The 22,986-nt window shown below is 40.8% G+C and overlaps 1 protein-coding gene across 2 annotated transcripts; it reads left to right on the forward strand.

Moving 5' to 3' along the window:
- Positions 1–12,699: 12,699 nt before the first annotated feature.
- On the forward strand, positions 12,700–21,854 carry ING4 (inhibitor of growth family member 4). 2 transcript variants are annotated; one of them, XM_063294687.1, is made up of 8 exons: positions 12,700–12,786; positions 14,331–14,402; positions 14,562–14,728; positions 14,985–15,099; positions 18,252–18,360; positions 18,646–18,793; positions 19,778–19,839; positions 21,155–21,854. In XM_063294687.1, the coding sequence occupies exons 1-8, from the start codon at positions 12,750–12,752 to the stop codon at positions 21,192–21,194; spliced, it is 750 nt and encodes a 249-aa protein (XP_063150757.1). In that variant the 5' UTR covers positions 12,700–12,749; the 3' UTR covers positions 21,195–21,854. The 2 variants fall into 2 exon arrangements, with proteins under 2 accessions (XP_063150757.1, XP_063150759.1); XM_063294689.1 differs by having other exon boundaries at positions 18,649–18,793.
- The last annotated feature ends 1,132 nt before the right edge of the window (positions 21,855–22,986 follow it).

The following is a 22,986-nucleotide window of genomic DNA, read 5'->3' on the forward strand; positions in this document are numbered from 1 at the left end:
CAGAAATGTAGCATCACATTTCCCATTTATCTAGCCTTGGAAGGCAAGCAAACCACAGAAAAGTTTTCTAAGAGAATTGCAGTAGGCAAGCAAGTTTATGAGGCAGAAGATACTCCGGTATGTCTCATGCCATTTAGATGTTTAAAGATTATATTGATTTAGAGCAATGTATTTATGTTAAAAACTTAACGTATTGATCCACACCAACCCATTATTACTTTGAACCAGCTGCCATTCTTGAACCGTCTCCAAAGGTGGCTCCACCTAACAGTATCTTTCAGGAGTCCAATTGGAATGTTACAAAGGGATGGGTAAGCTTTGTCTAGGGCAGGCTGTGGAACGCTGGAGTTGAAGTCCACACATGTTAAAGTTGCTGAGGTTGAGAAGCCCTGATCTAGGGGATGCTGCAGCTGGGAAGCTGTTTCATTCTGCATGAGGTTGCTTAGCTCAAATTGGTCAGTAGAGGCCCATCAGTAGCTCAGGTTGTGTATCTGAATCTTAGGCCCAAGAGTGAACTGATAGTGTAAAAAGTTAATTTGAATTATTTGCAATAAATCTACAGTCGTGAACATTTCTGACCCAATTATAGCAAATTCAGACTGCTCAAACAAAGCATAGGAAGTGAATTTGCATATGAGAAACTGGTGTGGTTTAATACAGAAAACAGATTCTCATACTAAGTAATGCAAACTAAGTAATTCTTTTACAACTGACACCAAGCAATGACATTCTAATTAAAAAAGCAAAACCCCAATGAAGATTTCGAGCTTATACCCAAGACAACCTATCAGGTTGGATGTTGTAATCAATAACACTGAATGCTGCCATGAAGTCCAGCTGAATTAGGGTGGGTCACACCCCTAGTTGCTTTAGAACAACTAAAGCTAATTTGGGATTGAAATCAGATTATCTATTGATTAGTTTCTATTAATTTGTTTCAGTCTCCTCCAAGAGTGTATCATATCCTATAGTAAGTATGCACTGAAGTGAGTTTATTCCCAAGGTATATATTTGTGACTGGCTAATAGCCATCACAATCCATGGTGTCACCAGAAGCTTTCTGTGGGTTGGCTTTATAATTGTCTTTCTTTCAAGGACATAGGACTAGCTGTTCTCACAGATAGATTTTAAATTGCCCTGCAGGAGAAATAAAGCACATGCTTAACAGGCTACTCTCTATTACCTGCTAATTTGTGTCTTCAGGCCATAACAGATTCATCCAACAAAGCCCTGGGGTTTCGGCAGCTGCTACAGATTGCAAGATCTATCTGTAATGCTGTACAACTATTCTCATCCGCAATTTAATTATGGATGCCAGGGCAGGCCTGACTTGCATTACCAAAGCCTGGATGGGCAGGGTTCCTCTCTCAGAGATTACCTACCTGAGATTCAGGTTTGGCACCAACTGTGGTCCCAGTGTAGGGTGGAGATGGGAGTAGCTATTGTCAGCCATGAAATTGCTAGCATCAAGAGGCCCTACACCTCAGGTTACCAAACGTGAGACCTCAGTTGTGTGGTTAGGCCCAAAAGGGGCAGTTGAACTGGCTGCTGTTCCCCTGCTGCATAGATGGCATCCCTGCCAGGGCTGTTCCACCTAACTGCTGAGGTGGCAGTAGAGTTCCCCAAACTGGTGATGTGGGATATTTTCAACTGGCTTTCCCTGGCCAAGGGATTGAAGTGGCCCAGAAATTCTGGCCACCAGGACGACTATGTAGCCCAGTTATTGAGGGCCCAGTACACACAAGGGCTATAGACTATGTCTGGGTTTTGTACCAGGGTAGCCATGATGTGACTGAAAGTTGGGGGCATGGAAGTTACTCTTTGTCATGGACAGATTGCTCTCTGACTGCTGTGGAGTTTCACAATGAGGAAAGACTTGGGCACTTAAGAATGCAGTGTGTTTTCAGATAGTGTTTTGAGAGTTTCCCAAGGATCTGGTGGGCACTTTGGATGAGACCTTGGTCATCCATTAGAATAGGGGGATAAGGGGGCAACTATAGTGTGTGACTGGGTACACCAGAGTGGCAGGAGGCTGGATTCAAGCAGTAATCCACACTTCTTGGAGGGAGTGTTCCATAGAAATAAATAAATATATAAATACACACACACACACACGTTCTCATTGTGAACCGCCCAGGGTACCCTGCTTGGGGGAGATGGGCGGTGATGATAATTTGATAAATAAATAAATAAAAATACATACATACAAATACAAAGTAAGAAAAAAGAGAGGAAGCTAAAAGTGCAAGAAAGGGAAAAAAGTAAAAGAAGTGGCTTCCAATCTTCTTTACAGCAGTTATAAGTACAATTATACATTTACCTCTTTCTCTGAAGTTACAACATGTATCTCTTCTTTCTATAATCCATCCTGTCTAATCATCAAATTATAAGTTCAGGGTTTTTTTTTTCAGTTTTCCACAAAACGTCCATAAGGGGTTTCCAGTCACCAATAAATGTAGATAGTGACTTTTCTCTGATCGGAGAAGTCAAGTTGGCCATCTCAGCAAGTTCCATCATCTTCACCAAACTTTCCTCCATTGTAGGTAACAGATAGCCCTCAAGTTACGACTGCAGTTGGGACCAGAATTGCTGTCACTAAGCAATACAGTCATAAAATGTGATGTCACTTGACCGCATTGCTTAGCAATGGAAATCCAGGCAATCCCAGTTGTTGTAACCCAAGGCATAACCCAAGACCACAACACAAGACGTGTGTGGGTCGTTAAGCGGGAAGTGGAGGGAGTGCCAGGTAGGGAGCATGGGGGTGTTGCAGTGGGTTGGGGAGGCCCTGGGAGGCCCGACACAGGCCATGCACAAGTCAGGGGAAGGAGTGCTCAGTGCAGCACGAGCTCAGAAAGGCCAGGGAATGAGGGCATGGTGTCTGTGTGTGTGTGTGTGCAATCGCAGGGAGGCTGTGGAAAGAGCATGCAGGGTGTTTGTGAATGCGTGCGATTGTAGGGAGGCTGTGGAAAGTGTACGGGGTGTGTGTGTATGTGTGCAATTGTAGGGAGACTGGAAAGAGGGTGCAGGGTTCATGCATGCGTGTGAGTGTGCAAGTGTAGGAAGGCCAAGGAAAGAGGACACACGGTAAGTGCATGCATGTGTGCCCTCGCAGGGAAGTGGAGAAAAGGCATGGGTTACGTCCATGTGTGTGTGCGATCGCAGGGAGGCCATGGAAAGAGGGAGTGGGGTGTGTATGTGTGTGCAAGTGCAGGGAGGCCGGGGAAAGAGGGTATGGTGTGTGTGCAAGCGAAAGGGGTAAGGAGGGTGCAGTGTGTGGGAGCGAAGAAAGCTGGGGGTGGGGGGAGACTTAACCCAGCGACTTGTGACCTTCCTTGCCGATTTCCCATGACTTTGCTTGGGGGAAGCCAGCAGGGAAGGTTGCAAATGGTGATCATGTGACCACGGGACGCTGCAACTGGTCATAAGTGTGAGCTGGTTGCCAGGCACCTGAATTTTGTTCACATGACCACGGGGGCACTGCAACGGCCGGAACTTCAAGTACCAATGGTAAGTCCCTTCATTCAGCACTGTTGTAACTTCAAACGATTGCTGAACAAATGGTCGTAACTCAGGGACTACCTGTATTGCTGAGTCTTTCCATTTTTGTGCATACAATAATCTCATTGCAGTTATCATACACAAAAACAAAGTTCCATGACTTTTTTCAACTGTCCATCAGTCCCAAAACGAAGACCTCTGGTCTCAATTGTATATTAATCTTTAAAATCCTCTGAATCAGTGTATATATTTGAATCCAAAATTTTCTAACTTTTTGACATGTCCACCAAGCATGATAAAATACCCCTTCTTGTTGTTCACATTTCCAACATGTATTTGAAGTGCCTTTATACACTCTAGACAATTTCTCTGGTGACATATCCCAACAGTACATCATTTTGTAAAAATTCTCTTTAAGATTATAACATAGTATAACAGAGTCTCCTTTTCGGGAGAGATGGGCAGTGATAGAAATTTGAAAAATAAATAGTATAAATTTCAACCACATATTTTCCCATTGTTCCACCTGTATGTTATAACCAAAATTTTCAGCCCACTTTATCATACATTCTTTCACTTCTGTTTAAAATTTCAGTACAGGTAGTCCTCAACTTACGATCACAATTGAGACTGGAATTTCCATCGTAAGTTGTTGTAGTTGTAAGTTGAGTCACCATGTGCCCAGACCCAATTTTATGACCATTTTTACAGTGGTCATAAGCAAATCCAGCTTCTCCAATGGGTGTTTTTTTGCTGAAAAACAGCAAAAAAGTCACAAAACGTGATCACAATACCACAGGACGCTGCAACCAGTTGTAAATGTGAGCCGGCTGCTAAGCGCCCAAAATGTGATTGTGTGAGCACAGGGAGGTGCGACGTTTTGCAATGCTCGGAAGTGCTTTACAGGCCGTTCTGGCAAATTCTGAGGCCATTGTAGCTTTGGATCATCATTAAACAAATGATTCTAAGTCGAGGACTACCTATAGAAGTTTACACATTTTAGCAATTGCATGTTCATCATTTGTACATAATCCTATTTTAAAGTCAGTCTTACAATGTTCAAAACCATAAACTCTTTTGTCTAGTTTAAATCTTTCTAATAACTGTAAATAAGAAAACTGTTGGCAACTATGTCCCTCCGTCATCAGTTCCTCTCTTGATTTTATTTTATATTTTCCTTGACAAACTTCTTTGAGGGAGTGTTCCCATTACCTCTGAAAGAGGCTATGGTGTACTCCCTGTTCAAAAAGCCTTCACTTGACCTGTTTTGGATAATTTTAGATCTGTAACTTTTTAGAGAAAGTTGGAGAGAAAGTGGTGGCCCTGCAATTCCAGAAGACCCTAAAAGAAGCAGATTATGTGGACACTTTGCAGTTGGGTTTCAGGCCAGGGTACAACACCAAAACTGCACTGGTCACACTTGTGGATGACCTTTGAGAGACTGGGACAAGGGGAGTGTAACCTTCCTGGTCTACCTTGTTTTTGACATTATTAACCATGATATCCACCTGGATCACCTTCACAGGAAAGGAATAGGGGGCATTATTTTGCAGTGGTTCTTCTTGAGGGACAGTTCCAGTTGTGGGGAGAAGAGAAATCTGCCTAGAAACCTGAGTTTTGCAGAGTCCCTCAAGGCTCTCTATTGTTTCCACTTTAAAAAAAAAAGTCTACATGAAACTGCTAGAGGGGGTCATCCATTTGCACAGAATCTGGTATCTTCAATGTGTTGATGATATCCAACTACACATTTTACTCTGGGCCAAACAGGTGATGTAACAGACATGCTAATCTACTGCCTGGAGCCTGTCAGGGTCTGGATGTGGAAGAACAGACTCAGACTGCATCCTTCCCAGACAGAGTGGTTTTGGGTGTATGGGCTAAATGATTCCAGGGAAATACCTTCTTAGACTTGAGCAGGGCTGTACTTCTCTGTTTAGGGTCTCCTCCTGGATTCACAGCCCCTGCCTGATCAGCAGGTGGCAGCTGTGGTCAGGAGGCCTTTTGTTCAGGTACATCTTGTGCACCAATTGCAACCATTCCTAGATGAGGAGTTCCTGCTCACAGTCAGTCCTGCTTTAGTCACCTCCCGCTTGGATTACTGCAATGTGCTCTACATGGGACTGCCCTTGGGAAACACTTGGAAACTACAACTGGTACAAAATGCAGTGGCACTGGCAGTGATGGGAGTATCCCCATATACTTGGGTGTCTCCACTGCTTTGGGAGCTGCACTGATTGTCAGCTGGCTTTGAGGTATTTATTTACGGTATTTACAGGACTTATGTGGCCACCTATCTGATATAGTGATTCTAGGCAGCTAGGTATGATTCCAGATGTTGGCTGTCATCTTTGAAGCCCTACATGACTTCAGACCAGGTTTTCTGAGGTTCAGCCTTCTCCCATGTACTGTACATCTGCCTATCCGATCATATGGGGTCAATTCCCTATAGGTCCCATCTATACAAGACTCATCTAATGGGACCTTGGAGGCAGACATTTTTAATTGTTGCTCCCATACTTCTCTCTTGGGTTTCAGGAGCACAAATAAGACCTGGTTGTTCCATCTAGCACAGGAGGAGGACGGGTTGTGAGTGAAGGCTGGAATCTGGTAGGCACATAACTTTATTTATTTTCTGTTAATTATTTTGATGATTTTGTTCATATTATGGGTGGGTTTAGTATACTTCAGGGGGGCTTTTTATTGTATGTGGAACTTAAGCACCCAGAATCTTCATGAATGGACACTGTACAGATAAAGTACATAAAACTGGGTAACAGATAAAACCCAGGTAACATATAAAAAGTGCCTATGTACTTGTGTGTGAATTCTTTCTGTTCCAAGTATGCCTTGAGATTTTGTTGAGGGAAATCCATTTTCCAGAAATTGACCCCAAATCCTGCAATTATGAATAATTTCAAACTTGTCACAGAGGTTTCCTTACAACCTGTGTTACAATTTTGTGGTCTACTTTAGAGAGTGGCATAGGAAATGCAGAAATATTACAGTTGAAATGTTTATTTTCCCTGCTGGAAAAAAAAGCAGCAGCTTCTTATATTTTAGATCTATATTATGAACCAGAAAGACAACCTTCTGTGGTGGCCCACTCTTCTGAAGTCAGTAAGGAAAGGCAGTGATGGGGTCTGAGAAAAGGGTTGGTAATGCAAGAGAGAGATTGTTGGAACTGCAAAGTGCACCCTGTTCTCCCACTCCCATACAGAGCGGGAGCAAAGCACAAAGCAGTTTGCTGGGGAAAAATGAAGTAAAACAGTGTAAAAACTGGATTGAGGGTCTGCCAAAAGCATACTGTAGATGGGAAGTATGATGGAGCTTTTTCCCCTCATGTCTGTGTTTTATAGCCAGATGTCAGTTAATGTTACAAAATGCATGTGCCTATCATTTACTATGGATGGATGGATGGATGGATGGATGGATGGATGGATGGATGGAAGGAAGGAAGGAAGGAAGGAAGGAAGGAAGGAAGGAAGGAAGGAAGGAAGGAAGGGTTTCCCCAGACTGTTCAGGGGAGTCAAAAAAGTAAAGATGGTGCTATAACCATACAATTGAAGGCCCGCCCCTTTTAATATTTGTTTGTTTATCAAATTTATATAGCTGCCCATTTCACAAAAAGTGACTCTGGAGAGCTTACAAGCAAAATAACAATTAAAACATATTACAATATACAAAACATCAGATATAACAACAAAAATAAAAACATAAAGGAATAAAACACAAAAGAACCCCAAGACAGCTGGGAGGACACCATCACTTAGCCTCATTCAACCACTTTGCAGGCTCACCATGGGATCCCCAGGAGTGATGGAAGAACCAAGTTCAAGGCTTTCCGGAAGGCTAACAGAGATGGGGCTTACCTCACCTCAGGGGGAATGATGTTCCAGAGGGTGGGGGCTATAGAAAAGGTGCCTCTCCTGGGTCTGGCCAGATGGAACTCCTTTGCAGATGGGACCCAGAGCATACCTCTTCTGCTGGACCTGTCCTGATAGGATGGGTAGATGTAACCGGGAAGAGACAGTCCCTCATCGCACAACACACATATGAAGAGTAGGGCTTTGATTGCAAGTTGTGATCATCTTGAGTTTTGACCTCTGAGAAGGATTCTACTTTATACTCATACTGTATCAACTCTATTTTGTATCTTGTGCTAAGCCCTTTCCTGGTCCCTACTCACTTCATAAAGGATCAGTCCAGGACTTGGGCAATCTTATATTACTCTGGCAACTTTACCAAGCTGAGCAGAAAATTTATGATTGTGCTCCAACTGCTGCGTTGGCATCTGAAAACTTGCCTCTCATTTTAAGTACAAACACAACCATTCTCCTTTCCTCTCTCCCCATCTCAATGGCATCCTTCCCTCCTTGCCCGCCCCTTGATTCATCCAGCTTTATCCCCATTCCTAAAGGAGCAGTTGGCCCATCTGAAATAGCTGGGGATTGGGGAGGGGGAGGGTATCTTCCCTACTGCTTAGTGGAATACAAGGCAGCCACGTCCGCACCTTCTGCCTCTTTCAGAAACACACAAAAGGACCCTGCCGATGCTGGGTCACTTGCTCTCACTGTTAGAGGAATCTGACTGAGATAAGATTTCTAGATCATGGGACAGTGCTGTAGGGAAGGTCCTAAATTAAAGGGCAAAAAGGAAGTAAATTAGAAAATATTCCTAGGGAAATAATATGTGACTTGAGAAAACAGGTGGGGGTGACAACACAAGAACACTGGAGGTGTAACTAAAAGAAACCATATCCCGAAAAGCCAAAACATCTAGTCTACAAAATGGGTTAAGTTTAAAACACCAAGAATTGTGCCAGCGAAAGTGGTGATAAGGAACAGCTAGATTGGGGAGAAAGATATATTTAAGTTTTAACCAGGCAGAAAGCCTCATACCAGTGCAGCAACTCCAGGAGTGGATTTGGGAACCCACAAAGCTTGGCAGAATGAGAAACAAAGAGCTCTGACTCATAAGGCTGAATTCAAAGGGAAGTTGTCTTGTGGAAACTTTGTAGAAATGCACAAGGGTGGAACAAGAGTAGAACATTGCACAACTGCTGAATTTTCCCCTATGGTGATTAGTGGGAATAGAGATCTCCTTTGAGTTTTCTGACTTGGAGACTGAAGTATTTTGGACCAATCTGCTCAGCTGCCCCCTTGTTTGTGTTCAGCAAGACTAACAACTTCCTGGGCAATTCCTTTATTAATGCAGGTGTGATTCATATCTAGATCATAAAATCATTAATGGAGAATTAATGAAAAAGGAATTTCATATTGCCTGCTTTCCGATCAGCTGAAGGTGTTCTTGATAAATGGCATGAACAAAAGTATCAGGGTAAAACTGTTCTTTGTGCTTCCCTATCACTACAGTAACATATCCTGCGACAAAGAGAGGACATCCACCATCAATCCCTAGGGTACATCTAACATTTTAGACAGAAACTGATTGTAACTACATTTCCTTTCTCCAGGAATCTCAGAGATCTGTGAACTGAGATAAACGTGTGAGAATGCAGTCCAACATATGTTTACCGGGAAGGTAGTTCCAATATATTCAGTGGGGCTTATTCCAAAGCAAGTTTTCACAATGTATAAGTCAAAGAGAATGAATGGCTCTTCACTCTCCACAAACTAAAATTTATGGTTAGAGCTATGAGGGTTAAACTGAAACAGTACTGACATAGGTTTCAGCCATCTAGCACTTATACAAGAACTTTTTTCAGTTCCAGGGACAAATAATAAGTAAATGGATGCTTATGAAAAGCAGTGCAGTGCAAAGCAAAATGCAAGTTAGGTCTCACTGACAGCCTGATGGATAGCAGGACACAAAGGAGGCATGTGCATACTGTATCAGCTTCCCAGCATTCAGATTACTGTTGTAGAGGAAGAAATTAATTTCATATGCATTAGCACAGATGTTTCCTTTTAGCTTCATTAGCAAATACAGAGGTTTGGTTTCACACTTACCACATCCTGGTTCTGGAGCTTCCAGAGAAATGCAGTAATCATCCTGATCCTGGGACTACCAAGGAAATACGTGGAAGTACTGTATGTCTCTCTGAATTTTTAATCTCTCTTTCCAGGGAAAGAGCACTTACAGGCAGTTACTTGTTATGAAGCTAGGAGCCAAAATCCTTCTCGAGACTGCCTCTTCCTTCTGGCTATGTTTGGCTAATACTCAGAGCCTCAGTCAAAATACTGTACTAACCCAGGGGTTCTCAAACTCTGTGATGCTGCAGCCCCTAAAATGATAAATGAGTATGTGCGACAGTCCCATGAATAAAAGGAATCATTTCTTTCAGACTAGGCTTGGGCAATAAATATACTGCTTACTTTTAATAATTAAAATTTATATATTACAGGGCTTCTCAAACGTTGAAGGACAACTGCTCCCTTCAGGTGTGCACAAACAAAACAAGACGCAAAGCCCACAAGTTTTGACATTTGTTTGCACAAGCTTTTAAATATATATATACACACAAACATATATGATTCCTAAGTTGTGCGTGACTTGCTGCACCAAGCCACTGATTTATCATAATTTGTTAAATAAAGCAATTACACAAAGCCAGAGATCATAGTTTCCAAATCATAATAGCAAGATTAAGTTACAATCACAGAAACCACTTTATGGCTAGCATTAATAAACTGTGCAAATGTGGTCTGCTGGTTGACTGGAATTTCCAGCTACTCTTGCTGAATGATCTTGGTCTAGTTCCTAAACAGCCAAACTGAACTAATTTTCAATTTTTCCCAAATGCCTCTTCCTAATGCTTGGATAGACTAGGCAGCTCTTCTAGAAATGACTAATAGGTAAGATATATCCAATACTTCCTAATGAAGATTGCAAAAGCATGAGGAGGTTGAGTTTTGAACAGAAAAACTCTTCAGTGTGTCTGTTTGCATTTTCCTAACTCTCCTGAGAAATTGGTTTTGCTCTCACTTCCAATGTGGTCAAAACTGCCTTTCCTTAACTGGCTAAAATGGGATAATCTCTTTTGTCCATAGCATTTGCTACAATAGCGCAGACACAATTCTGAAGATATCTGTGCTAAGCCATGATTTGTTATATCCACAGCTTTTTAAAATGAGGCATAAAGATCTATATTTATGCAATGCAAAAACTATGGTTTATAAATCAGAGTGGCTAGTTTTACATGACCATCTAAAGCCAAAGCCAAGGAAACCATATAATCATCTGTTGCAATGTGTGAATCCAGCTTGTATGATTACCAAATGGCTTTCAGAGCAATCCACTATTCAAACTCTGTGCTGGAACAGTTCTAAAATTGTCAAGGAACTGCATGTTGTGGCCATATATTGTGGGCTTTCCTTATTTGCATGGGATCAAGGTACACACTTGATCTCTTCTATTCCTCTCTTTGCAACTTACTACCAGAAAATGGAACTTCCTTTGTTTCCCCCACTGTGGACTCACTTATTTTGCCCTTCACCATCCAGCACTACTTAATGCCAGTGCATTTTGCTCCAGAAATAGATTCATAGCTTGGAACATGATATCCCCCATTTGTATTTGAGGAAGCATACTGGATCAGAAGAAACTTCATGATTTACATTCTCAATCCCCTCTTGTCCATCCTATACAGATCCATATGTCAGATTTCTCCTTCACTTGGACTTCTGATAGTGTTAATCAACAGGTGGCACTCTACTCCACACATAAATCGTAACTTTTCTGGACGGGGTTGACAATATAGACACAGATAACCATTTTGGAGGCAATGTCCATTTAGACTTTTTGGTTGATGTTTTGAAGAACTTGTAAACATCATCCAATAATCTTTCACAATGTATTATGTTGGCTTTGTCCATTTTTTCCTAAAATAAACAAATCAATGCAATACAAGAAATTTAGTCAATTCCTATTAGCTGCCAGATTTGTTATGGCAAGGACCAGAAAACTGAAATACAACGTTCAGATGTATGAAATGTAAACTTGAGTGGCAAATTGCTCTAATAGAAAAATCAACACAACAAAGATCTCTGAAAAATCCTGCAATTTCAAGATCTGGTTACCGATGATTTTGCTAAAGGATTACCTTTGTCTATACAGATATCATTTTGGAAAGAAATATAGTATTGCATAAAGGTGCCTAAAAAGTTTTCTCAAGGTCACATGATTTCATACCTATAATTTTTACTTTCCTTTTCAGTTGCCTTTGCTTTTGTCACTGATTTTTCTTTTTACATTTTTGTTTTGTTTGTTCAATAAAGCAAAATATATTTGAACTACATACTAGCTTAATTTCCTTTTTCTTTTTTCCTGCTTAAAAATGCTGCCCTGTGGGAAAGATCCTAGAAATGTGGTTGCTTTCAAATAATATTTATTGCACTTTTGTTTCTAGATTACCCTGTTGTAAAATCCCTTGAGGGGATTATTATCCTAAAGGGCTGGGTATAATTATGAACATAATTGTAGGATTAGCTTTTTGATGTAGTAAGAGTTGTATGTTCTTGTGAGTTTACTTCTTTTTTGGTATATGATTTTTTTAAAAAGTGATCTCATTAAACTACAATTCCCAAAGTTCTGTGATTAAATTAGTTATAAACTGGATTTCTGGAATGAAGGCGTAACTAAGTCTAGAATGCTGCTGTAGAGACATTATTCCCTGTCACCATTCCCTTCCATGCATCTGATGAAATGGACTGTGGAATTCCCAAAGTAGCCAAAGGATCTTAGTTGTACAAAGCATTATCTAACTATGGCCTGGTCTAGGTGCAAAAATTACAGTAATGAAGAATTACAGTTAAATACATTGAAGTGTCAAATCTCAGCACAACTACCTATGATTTTCTGCAGTCCAGAACTACACCCAAGCAACTGCGGAACTGCCTCCGTCTCCTTCTGTTTTGAACATTGGAGGCACTTTAAATCGAGTACCTCTGAGCTTGTGTGAAACAAGCCTTCTTTCCCGACGGCAAGAAGGGAGCACTTTGGAACACGTGCAGAGCGTCCCATCTGAAGACGGGACTGGCACATGTACTTGTTTTAGATAAAAAAAATAAGGGAGAGAAGGTAGCTAGGACTATCCCTTCCCTTTTTGCCAACACTCGAACTGGCAAGGCGACCGCCTCTACGAGGAGGATGAAGAAGCAGAAGCCGAGCTCCCCGTAAGCGAAAGCGAGTCTGACGCAGAACGGGAAGTCGCTTTCACTGAGGGCGGAAGTGATGCCGGGGCTGGGCGGGGCTAGGGGAAGCGCCTGGGCGGTTGGCTGGAACCCAAGATGGCGGCTGGGATGTACCTGGAGCACTACCTCGATAGTAAGACCGGGCGTGGGATTCGGCCGGGCGGGAGGCCGCGAAACGCCGGCAGACGTCTTGGTTTTGTATCGCCGGGGCGGAGCGTGAGGTTAAGGGGACGCTTCGTTGCATGTACGGGCCATTCGTAGGTTCAGCAGCGGCGAACCGGCTCAGGAGGGCGCTTCGGCTCATCATGGTTCCCTGGCGGGTGAAGCATGGTCTGGAAACCCCGATGGGTGACCTCCCGCCTCTCGTCTTAACGCATGTTCATAAGGAAAACAGCGGTGTCACACGGTTTTAGTTGGGGGCATTATTCCTGGGAAAGGTGGTGTGTTGAGGATGGAAGAAGGTAGTGGGGACATGCTCGATATTGACTCTGATCCAACTTAGATGCTAAAATGCCGCTTTCCTAGGGCAGCCGACAGATTTGCAAAACGTTGTCCAACCTCTTTGTTCAGAACTCTAGAACGCACAGCAAGAGTTGTGCTGAACTCTAATTAAACACAGTATAGTCCAGTTCTAAGGGATGGAGTTACACGCCTCCTTCACTTTAAAAGCAACATTCACAGTGTTCGTGCTAATGAGTCTATATGGGTGTATGTGTGCAGAGCAAACCTATGATTCAGTTATTTATTTACTTGAATTTATTAGCCACCCAACTCCAATGGCTTCCCAGAGTCACTTGTTGAGATGGGCGGCTATAGAAATTGTATGAATGAATGAATGAATAAATAAATGGACTCTGAGCAACAATACAGATGTTGTATCGATCTTAAATATATGTACCTTGAAGGCTAAAACCTTGTTATGATACAAGCCTTATCAGAAGCATGGAGTAATATCCTGAGTTAGTTTGGGGAAGGAGGTAGAATATCTAAAGCAGTGCTTCCCAAACCTGGGTAAATTACCCAAAATTAGGTGAAAACGGTTTTTCTTTGGATAACGACACACAAACCCATTAAATTGACTTGAAGTGTTTTACCTACATTGGGTAAAAAGGGCTTTCTGATAAGCGGTTTTGGGTAATGAAAGAAAAAGTTTGGGAAGCACTGATCTAAAGGATAGGTCAGAAGAAAGCACATTTTAAGAGATGTAGATAGTATGCTGGCCGTTTGCAAAACAATTGGAGTAAAACAGACATTCCTGCATCAGTGAATCAAATGTACTATACAAAGGACTTTGCTGTAATATATTTTTATTTTTTGCTTCAACAGACTAAGCCCTCTGTGATGTACTGTAATGGCATAAAAAGTAATTGAGCCAGTGCTTGAATCACGTACATACATGCAAATACATATTAGTCACAGCTAGGATTGGCTGGAACTTTTTGTAGAGTATGCTTAGTGAGAAATTTGGGTTTGATGCCATTTAAGATGCAGATAATCATTCCTTTGTTGCTTGTGCTGATATCTGAATGCAAAATGTAAAATTAAGTATCTGGCAATTCATTTACTACTAACATACAAAAACCCATTGGTGTGAGTGTTGGTGTGTTAAAAAAAATAGCACAATGTATTTCCCACTTGGCTGATCACCTTCTCTGTCTTTGGGTTCCTCCTTTTTAGGCATTGAGAATTTGCCTTTTGAACTGCAGAGAAACTTTCAGCTTATGCGAGATCTTGACCAACGAACAGAAGGTGAGTCAGAGATAGGGTTAATGGAAGACAGCAACTGATTTGGATTAACTGTGTGTCACACAAAAAAAAAGCATGTTAATTTTAATGTCCATTTCTGTTACTCTGGAATTTAGGGTAAAATAGTCTTCATCAGAACGCTTTTTGTTTCTTTTCTTCTAGATCTTAAATCAGAGATTGATAAACTGGCCACGGAATATATCAGCAATGCACGGACTCTGTCTTCAGAAGAGAAAGTGGGGCTTCTCAAACAAATCCAGGAGGCCTATGGGAAGTGCAAGGAATTTGGTGATGACAAAGTACAATTGGCTATGCAGACATATGAAATGGTATGAGATACAGCAAGGAAACAGAGGGTCTTAAAAATGTATTTTGCTGGGTTATTTTTTCATTCCTTAAAAAATAATCTTGAAGTTTCATTAGTTCTTACATTAGATGAAAAGCTTTTCCCCTTGTCCTAGCTGAATTCTTCCTCTTCTGTTATTTTCAGTTATCGGTGTTACTTTGCATTTGTAGAATCTCCTTCATGCGATGATATGGGCCGTCATCTCAAATAATATTCCTGCATTCCTATTATGTCTGCAGGTAGATAAGCATATCCGAAGGTTGGATACAGATCTTGCCCGGTTTGAAGCTGACCTGAAAGAGAAACAGATTGAATCAAGTGATTATGACAGCTCATCCAGCAAAGGCAAAAAAAGTGAGTTCTGCAGAGCTAAGGGGGCTGGGGGGAGTCATGAGAGATTATGAGAAGTCAGGTACCTGTGACAATAGGATTTGAATATTCAGAAAAAAATACTGTAAAATATTAAGGAAGAGAGTATTAGGAAGAAGCTTAAACTGACTCCACCTGATGAAGTAAACTGCAGCTCATGAAAGCTTGTGCCTTTTAATAAAATTTCTTAGTCAGAAAAGGTGGTACCAAATTCCTCTCTTTGCTACAAGAGGGAAAGAGGGAAAATGCAGTTAGGTTTTCAAGATTCTGTTCCTGTAGCCTTTGCAATAAAATAGAGTTCCACTTAGAGTCCAATCTGTTTTCTGCCTGGGTCAGCCTCCAAGGGCTGACATCCAGTGAGCTTCCATGGCTGAGGATGGACTGGACCATGGGTCTCCCTGGTGCCAGTCTGACTTCTTAATCTCTAGACGCTTAAGCAACACTGTTGGTTTAAATATGAACCAGTTTTGAGGAAAGATTTAGGTATCACTATAGAAATAAGGTTGAAAGAAGGTAACAGTGCTGATCTTGGAAGATAAGTGACTCCTACTGGAACAGTGGGTGAAAGCCATGGCCAGAAGACCCTTCTGCCAGCTTTGGCAGGTCTGCTAGTGGCACCCTTTCCTGGATCAGGAGATACTGAAGACAGTAATTCATACCATTCATCTCTCAGACTACAGCAATTTGCTTTACAAGGGATAACTCTGAAGCTGCAGCTCATACATAATGTGGCTGCCTGCTTGCTAACTGGTGTTAGTTGATTCAGCAGAATAAACCACATGTTGGAGAAACTGCATTGGTTGCCTTTAGGCTTCTGGGCCAATTTAAGGTGCTGGTGATTGCCTATAAAACCCTATAGGGCTTGGCCTCTCATTACCATCGGACTGTCTTTTCCAGGTAGAATCTGTCCACCCTACGCAATCTAGCAGGGAGAGAATGCTTCAGGTGCCCACCCCGAAAGAGATCAGGGACTCAGAGAAGCACATTCTCAGGAGCAGCCCCTCCCTCTGGAACAGCATGTCCCTGGAGGTCAGATGTGCCCCTACCCTTATGACCTTTAGCAACGTGGTTAAGATAGTTCTCTTTCAGGGGGCATTCAGGCTTGAAAACCTTTCTAAGGGTAGCGATAGCGCTTACGAACAATATTTGATTGTTTTATTTATTAGTTGTTTTATATTGAGCGTTTATGCATGTTGTAGTTTCATATACTGTAAGCTGCCTAGAGTCACAAGGATAGGCAGTGCATACATGTGAATCAATAAATAAATAGGGGTGGATCTAGCTAATAGTTGGATGAGGGACTACTGAAAGTTCCAGGATGTTGATTGGACTGGGTTGTTGGAAAAACATCCCAGGAAAAGGCAGTGACAGACCATTTCTTCAATGCTGTCAAGAAAACTGCAGGAGTGCAGTTACAGGGAGTTAAGCTGGACTCACAAGAGTCGTTAGCTTATTACAGAAATGAGGCAATGGGGATAAATTTGGCTTTAAAAGCCACTTGAAATTGATAGGCATAAAAATAAGAGAAAAATGCATTGAAATTTATATTTAATTTGATTTCTTAAATACTAAGTTGCATCTGTCACTTAGTTCTTTGTGCTAGACAGAATGTTATATTGGAAGACATTATTTTTGAATATTTGGAGAATATGCATAATGAACTAATTTTGGACTGCAGTCTTAAAGAGTAGATTAGCATAATAAACAAGCCTTATTCTGTTTATTATATACCAAAAAGTATTATATTAGTGCATAATAGTACAGTTGGAAGCCATAAAATACTTTCTTAGTTGTCTGTGGAAAGATGGAGGCAAAGAATATGGACAGTAGCTTTATTATTATTAGATCTTTATTCCGCCTTTTTATTTTCATATACACACACACACACACACACACACACACACACTTAATACTCCTGCTTCCTATTTCCCCACAACAACAACAACCCTGGGCTGAGGGACAGCAACTGGCCCAAACTCCCCCAAGTCGGCTTTCATGCTGAAGGGAGGCCTAGAACTCACAGTCTCCTGGTTTCTAGACTAGCACCTTAACCACTATACCAAACTGGCTCTAAGGGAAAAGACTAATTGCTTGGGCAGTTAAAAGAGTCAGAAAAACATGAATATGTTTCGTTAGACTTTTAATTTATGAGCAAAGCAAGATCTCCAAAAAGGCATGATGTTATTTTTCCTGAGACAAATGAAATACTGTGGAAGATGAACTATTTATTCCAAAACTGTATACTATTTATATTACTTGCATACGTTTTGTATGGAGGGGCACCTTTTATCACTAAAGTTTCTATTTTTTTTTCCCCACATACCTCCATCCTGCAAGTGTATCTTAACAGAGAAAAATGCTGAGTTAGAAATATATGCTTTAAATTGTTCTTTGAAGGTATTGGGCAGGGGTTGGGCATATGCAGATAATAAGAATGGATCTGGGCTACTATACAGATTGAAGTTGCAGCATCTTGATGGAATATAAATATTAAAATATTTTATTTTTAACAATATACAACATGTAAATAATGTAAATTTCTTATTAGAGGATTGGTAAGCAGTTTTAAGATTTGGGCTTAGGGGAGTGGAGTGTGGGAGAACAAGTTATTTATTAACAGACAAATTAGAAAATATTAATGCTAGATTTAAAAAACATGCAGTAGAACATACTTTATGAATAAAAAACCGCCCAGAGTCCCCTTTTTAGGGGGAGATGGGCAGTGATAGAAATGTGATAGATAGATAGATAGATAGATAGATAGATAGATAGATAGATAGATAGATAGATAGATAGATAGATAAAATGTGACTTCAACAAAGAGAAATGGAGAATAATTTAAGAGTGTCAGGAACACGTAGTAGTTGACATTATGGGCTTTGACATAATCATCTTCCAAACCCTTGAATGAATCAACCTGGAACTGGCTCAGAGATCGTTAAGGAACATAAGCAAAGGTGGAATACTAGATCAAATCTGTTTTTTCCATGAGAGATTAAAGGAATTCTGGTTGGGGAATTCTGGCTGGGGAATTCTGGGAGTTGAATTCCACACATCTTAAAGTTGCCAATGTTGAGAAACCCTGGTCTATACAAAGGTATTTTATTTGTACTTTTCTTGTCGTATCATCCATACAGAAGGCCGTGCCCAAAAAGAAAAGAAAGCTGCTCGTGCTCGTTCCAAGGGGAAAAACTCTGATGAAGAAGCACCAAAAACAGCCCAGAAGAAGCTGAAATTAGTTCGCACGTGAGTGGTTGGAAAGAAGCAGCAGACATAGGCCGCTAGTTTGTATACTAGTAGGTGTTGTTTGATCTTCCCTAGATCAGTCTTCTCCATTGCAACCCAATTGTTCTACTCATGCTTTCTCCAGATTTGGGAAGATAAAGAAGTTCCTAGGAGGCAGGTTGTAAAAAGTGGCCAATCATTTGTTATAATAAATGGTTTATTTGGTGTAGATTGGAGGGTATTCTCTCTGGGAAGTTACAAAACTCTTGCTGGTAACCACCCTAACTCAACTTTTTCCATTTAAAGCAGCACAGAATATGGGATGCCTTCTGTGACCTTCGGAAATGTCCACCCTTCTGATGTGCTGGATATGCCTGTGGATCCCAATGAGCCCACCTACTGCCTCTGCCACCAGGTCTCCTATGGGGAGATGATTGGTTGCGACAACCCTGACGTAAGAGAAGGTCTTGCAAATAGAGGGTGGAAAATGAGGGGGGCTGAGTAAGTAAGACATAATGGGGCAATTGCAGAGAGGAGGACATAACTGGCCTTACTACTTTTTTATAGGAATCAACTTGGAACTTTTTATTAGGATCTTAATAAAAATGCACTATTTTGAGGAATACTTCTACTTGAATTCATTCTGTCTGAAGCCATTAAAATATTCCTGGAATGTCTTTCACTACATCCAAATATCCATATATATTTCAGTAGCTCTTCTACCAGTCCTTCACCTCCCTCTCATAAAAGAAGCTATAGATGGAGGCAGCATCCAGTGAAACAGTTATGCACATGTGCACCCACAGTTTATAAATCTTTCCTTTAGACTAGGGATGGTGGATGCTGGATACACTTTTAAGGGTGGAGGGAGAGAACTATATGGCACAGGCAATATTGCACAGGAGGCAAGGCTGTATCACAAATGCAGTGGAGAGCACACTGTTTTCTGTTTTGGATTCTTTTATGGGTTGTAGAAGGCATTTGGAGTTCAAATAAAAGTATTAAGCATATTTTAGGGCTTAGTCTAAATTTACATTTTGTGTTTTACAATCTAAAAACTGCAGAAACCATGCTGTCAGTTTTCAGCGCTTACGGTCAGTGGGCACTCAGAAAAGGACCAGATGCTATCCTGTGTCCTCAATCTTTCATCCATGCCCTAAATTTTCCTACCAAGGTGCAACAGCTTGAATCATTTATCCAGTCTGCCCCATGCTTTCAAATTTTGTACCACCAACAAAATAGGCAGCTGTGGGTCACTTCATCCTGCCCTCTCCAAAGTTGTAATAATGTTGCAATTAAAACTGTACATAAGTGGTAAGAAAAGAAAAGAGGTTTTGCATCTGGACCATGTTTTGTTTCCATTGGAGATGGAATCAGAACATGGCAAGTTACCAGAAGGACACTGATGCATTTCTATGTAATTTGTATCCTTGACTAGTGTTCCATTGAATGGTTCCATTTTGCTTGTGTGGGCTTGACAACAAAGCCAAGAGGGAAATGGTAAGTAACTATTTTCTATAATCCCTGTCTTCTCAATAGGACTTTTGAAATGTTGGGATACCAGATTTTGGGCCGTGGTAAAGGAGGATCTTCTCAAAGAATCAATTAGGTGGCCAACTGGGAGAATTATCCCTGTTCGTTCATCTGTTTATTCCCATACCAAAGTCTGTTTGCTACTTATATGGGAATTTAATAGGGTTGTTACATCTAATCACATCTCAGCTTAATAAGGTTTATGCATCTGTTTGTTCCTGCATTCACATGTGCAAGGAAATAAACTAGTTTTGTACATTAAAAAACTACCAGCTTTTAAACTTAGCTAAATTTTTACTTACTTACTTATTTATTTTAAAATTTTATTTATTCATTCATTCATTCATTCAACTTACATACCCACTCATCTCAAACCAGTGATTTTGTGCAGCTAACAGTCATAAAAAATGTCAAACAGTTAAAACAGTACAAAAGAAATTAAATATAAATAGCAGCCAAGAGATATTAAAATCCGTCAGTGTTAGTAACTATGATTTTCCTATTTGGCCATGCATGATTATTGTCAGGACTTTAGAACTCACACAGTGAATTCCCAGATTTCCCCTTCTAGTCTCATATAAGTGATTTTTCAGACTTCTAAGGATCTTGCACCACAAAAGAAGGAAAAATGTTTTGGCACCTTCCAGCAAGAGGCAAAGATCTCTTGCAAAAGCTGGAATCATTAGAGAAATTCAATTTGCCATATCAAGGGCACACCTTCAGTCTCCAATTTCATTTGTAAATGAAATGCATCCTCTCCTCTGAGCATTTGGAACGTGACTCCTGCAAGAACACTTTCCGAAAAAGTTTCATAGGTTTCCAAGCCTCATATAACCATGTAGATGGGATTCTGGTGAGGTATTTCATTGGCAGAGATGGAAAATCAAAATCCAACCTTTTCAAAAATGGAAAAGTACACTCCACTGGGAATTCCTCTTTTCTGGGTTCCCATTTAGGGAATAGGAGCAGATGTTCAGGAGCAAAATGGATTACGCTCCTTTGGGTCAGATAGGACTATGTCCCACACTGCTGCCCTCAGTATTACTCAGAATTCGAACTCTACGGTTTGTGGTATGACTGTTTTTATATATACATATATGCTGATTACATAGTACTTGGGAATGTATAGCATACAAGTAAAGTAAACAAAACAATGCTTTAAAATATTACTGGATTTTTTGCTTGCAAAATTGTGAACTCGTTAAAACCAATTCTGTGTATCCCTTTTTTCTTGGATAACATTGGTCCCCAATTACTGCTTTGCCTTTTCTCCTTGATACAGGTTCTGTCCTCGCTGTTCCCAGGAGAGGAAGAAAAAATAAATTTGTCATCTTCTGAGGTGCAGATACTGTTTCCAAAATACCCAACTCTGCTGTTGGGGTTCAGCGCTCTTCTCCCAGTTCCTGGGCCTTCATAGGTAGGGGTCCCCACTCTGGGTGAGCAGAGCTACTTGTGAATGGTTTGTATCCATTTGATGGTTCCTGTGTGTACTGAAACACTCACTGCTTGTCCTTGAGAGGGAGATGGAGTCCGTTGTTGTCCTACAGCCCTTTTCCCTGCATAGGTTTTAAAACTGCATCAGCTTAAAGGAACAAAGATTTCTTGGTGGGCGAATATCTGATTGAAGAAGCAACAGTCTTCCTTCCAGACTTCCTAATCGGTGTTCCAGAGGAGGGGCAATCAGGTCAACCCTTCGTGCAGTATGTAATTTAAGAAGATAGGCTGCTGCTTCTCCCCTCCTCTCTACTACTACAGCATTCCATTTTTCAAAGGGAGGGAGCCATATAGAGGCAACTGGAAAGTGACCCATTTTTCTTCATGGGGAAAATACTGCAAAGTGAGATTTCTCCCCTATCTGCTGAATTATATTTCATGGATTTTGTAATGGAAGCCAACCAGGCTCCAGTCTTTTCTTGGTGGTGCTTGTTTTAGGGGGAAACCCCATGTTGTAAAATATGCATTAATAAAATCAATTCAACACATGTTATGAGAGATTTTCACTTTTAAGTAGAGGGTGGGGTGATTAAACTAATTATTAGCGGCTAATTTGCCTGCTTCAAAACTTCAGTTTGCCATTTAAGCACTTCCAGGTATTAAATTGTTTCTCCTAACATGGAAAAGGTGCTAGAATAAGAAAAGGAGCAATTAGTGGAAGGAAAAAAGTAAGTAGTTAGGTGCAAGAAATGAATAGGTAACAGTCAGTAAGGATCTAGATGACTTTTGAACTTGAAAGAACTGCCTGCATAAGTTACATATTTTGCCTCTATCCACACCAGTGAGGCAGATACCTATATTTTGTCCTTTATTTTAAGAAGCTCAATATTGCTAGTGTACAACTTTTACTAAAAAAAAATGCAATATAATAATAAGTGAACCAGCTGGAGGCAGGCTTTACAAAAAGTTCTTAAAGGGATTGCGGGAAAATATTTTTGTATGGACATCTAAGCTAGGCACTAGATGAGCCTAAAATGGAAGGAATTGTGCTGACTGTGTCACTGGTGAAAAATAATTTCTGTAGCCATCATATCCTTCTGAAGATAGGAGCAATTGAAGGAGCACAAATGATAGCTAATACATTGTCGGACCTGGGTGTTACGGGAGCCTGTTCCTCTGGATAGCTTGGCTATGGACCAAAGCTTTATAGCTAAGTAATACTGGGTTTAGCCATAGAGGATCAAGCAGTGGAATCTTCCAACATGTGTAAGATACATCTACATGGGCAATATATAGCTAGAATTACGTTGAAATAGAACTACTTAACTACTGGAACAGACTATGAACAATGTCTAGCTAGTCTGTCTATCAATATCTCATCAGGCTATCTTAATTATAAATTATAGCCATGGCTTTATTGTAACTGGATGCAGATAACTATGTAGGCTATCAAAATGCATTTGGGGGTTAATAGTGTTGATAGAAAGCAACAGTGCTTTGTCATGAGACCTTAAGGTGATGTATATAGAATTGCCTCTTCTGATTTTATCCCCACAATAATAGTATGAGGAAACACTATGAGAACCCTGCCAAAAGCTACCTAGTGAGTTCGCATAGCTGATGGTGTCTTGACTTTGGACCCTTATCCTAGTCTACTACATCACATTCATTCAAATGCTG

The sequence above is a fragment of the Candoia aspera genome, chromosome 2 (genome assembly GCF_035149785.1).
Source record: "Candoia aspera isolate rCanAsp1 chromosome 2, rCanAsp1.hap2, whole genome shotgun sequence".
NCBI classification, from domain to species: domain Eukaryota; kingdom Metazoa; phylum Chordata; class Lepidosauria; order Squamata; family Boidae; genus Candoia; species Candoia aspera.

Excerpts from the sequence above, each read along its gene's own strand:
- ING4 (XM_063294687.1), top strand. The coding sequence starts at position 12,750 with ATGGCGGCTGGGATGTACCTGGAGCACTACCTCGATA. Across the intron at positions 15,100-18,251 it reads ATCCAGCAAAGGCAAAAAAA|AAGGCCGTGCCCAAAAAGAA; the intron begins GTGAGTTCTGCA and ends TCATCCATACAG. Across the intron at positions 18,361-18,645 it reads AAGCTGAAATTAGTTCGCAC|CAGCACAGAATATGGGATGC; the intron begins GTGAGTGGTTGG and ends TTCCATTTAAAG.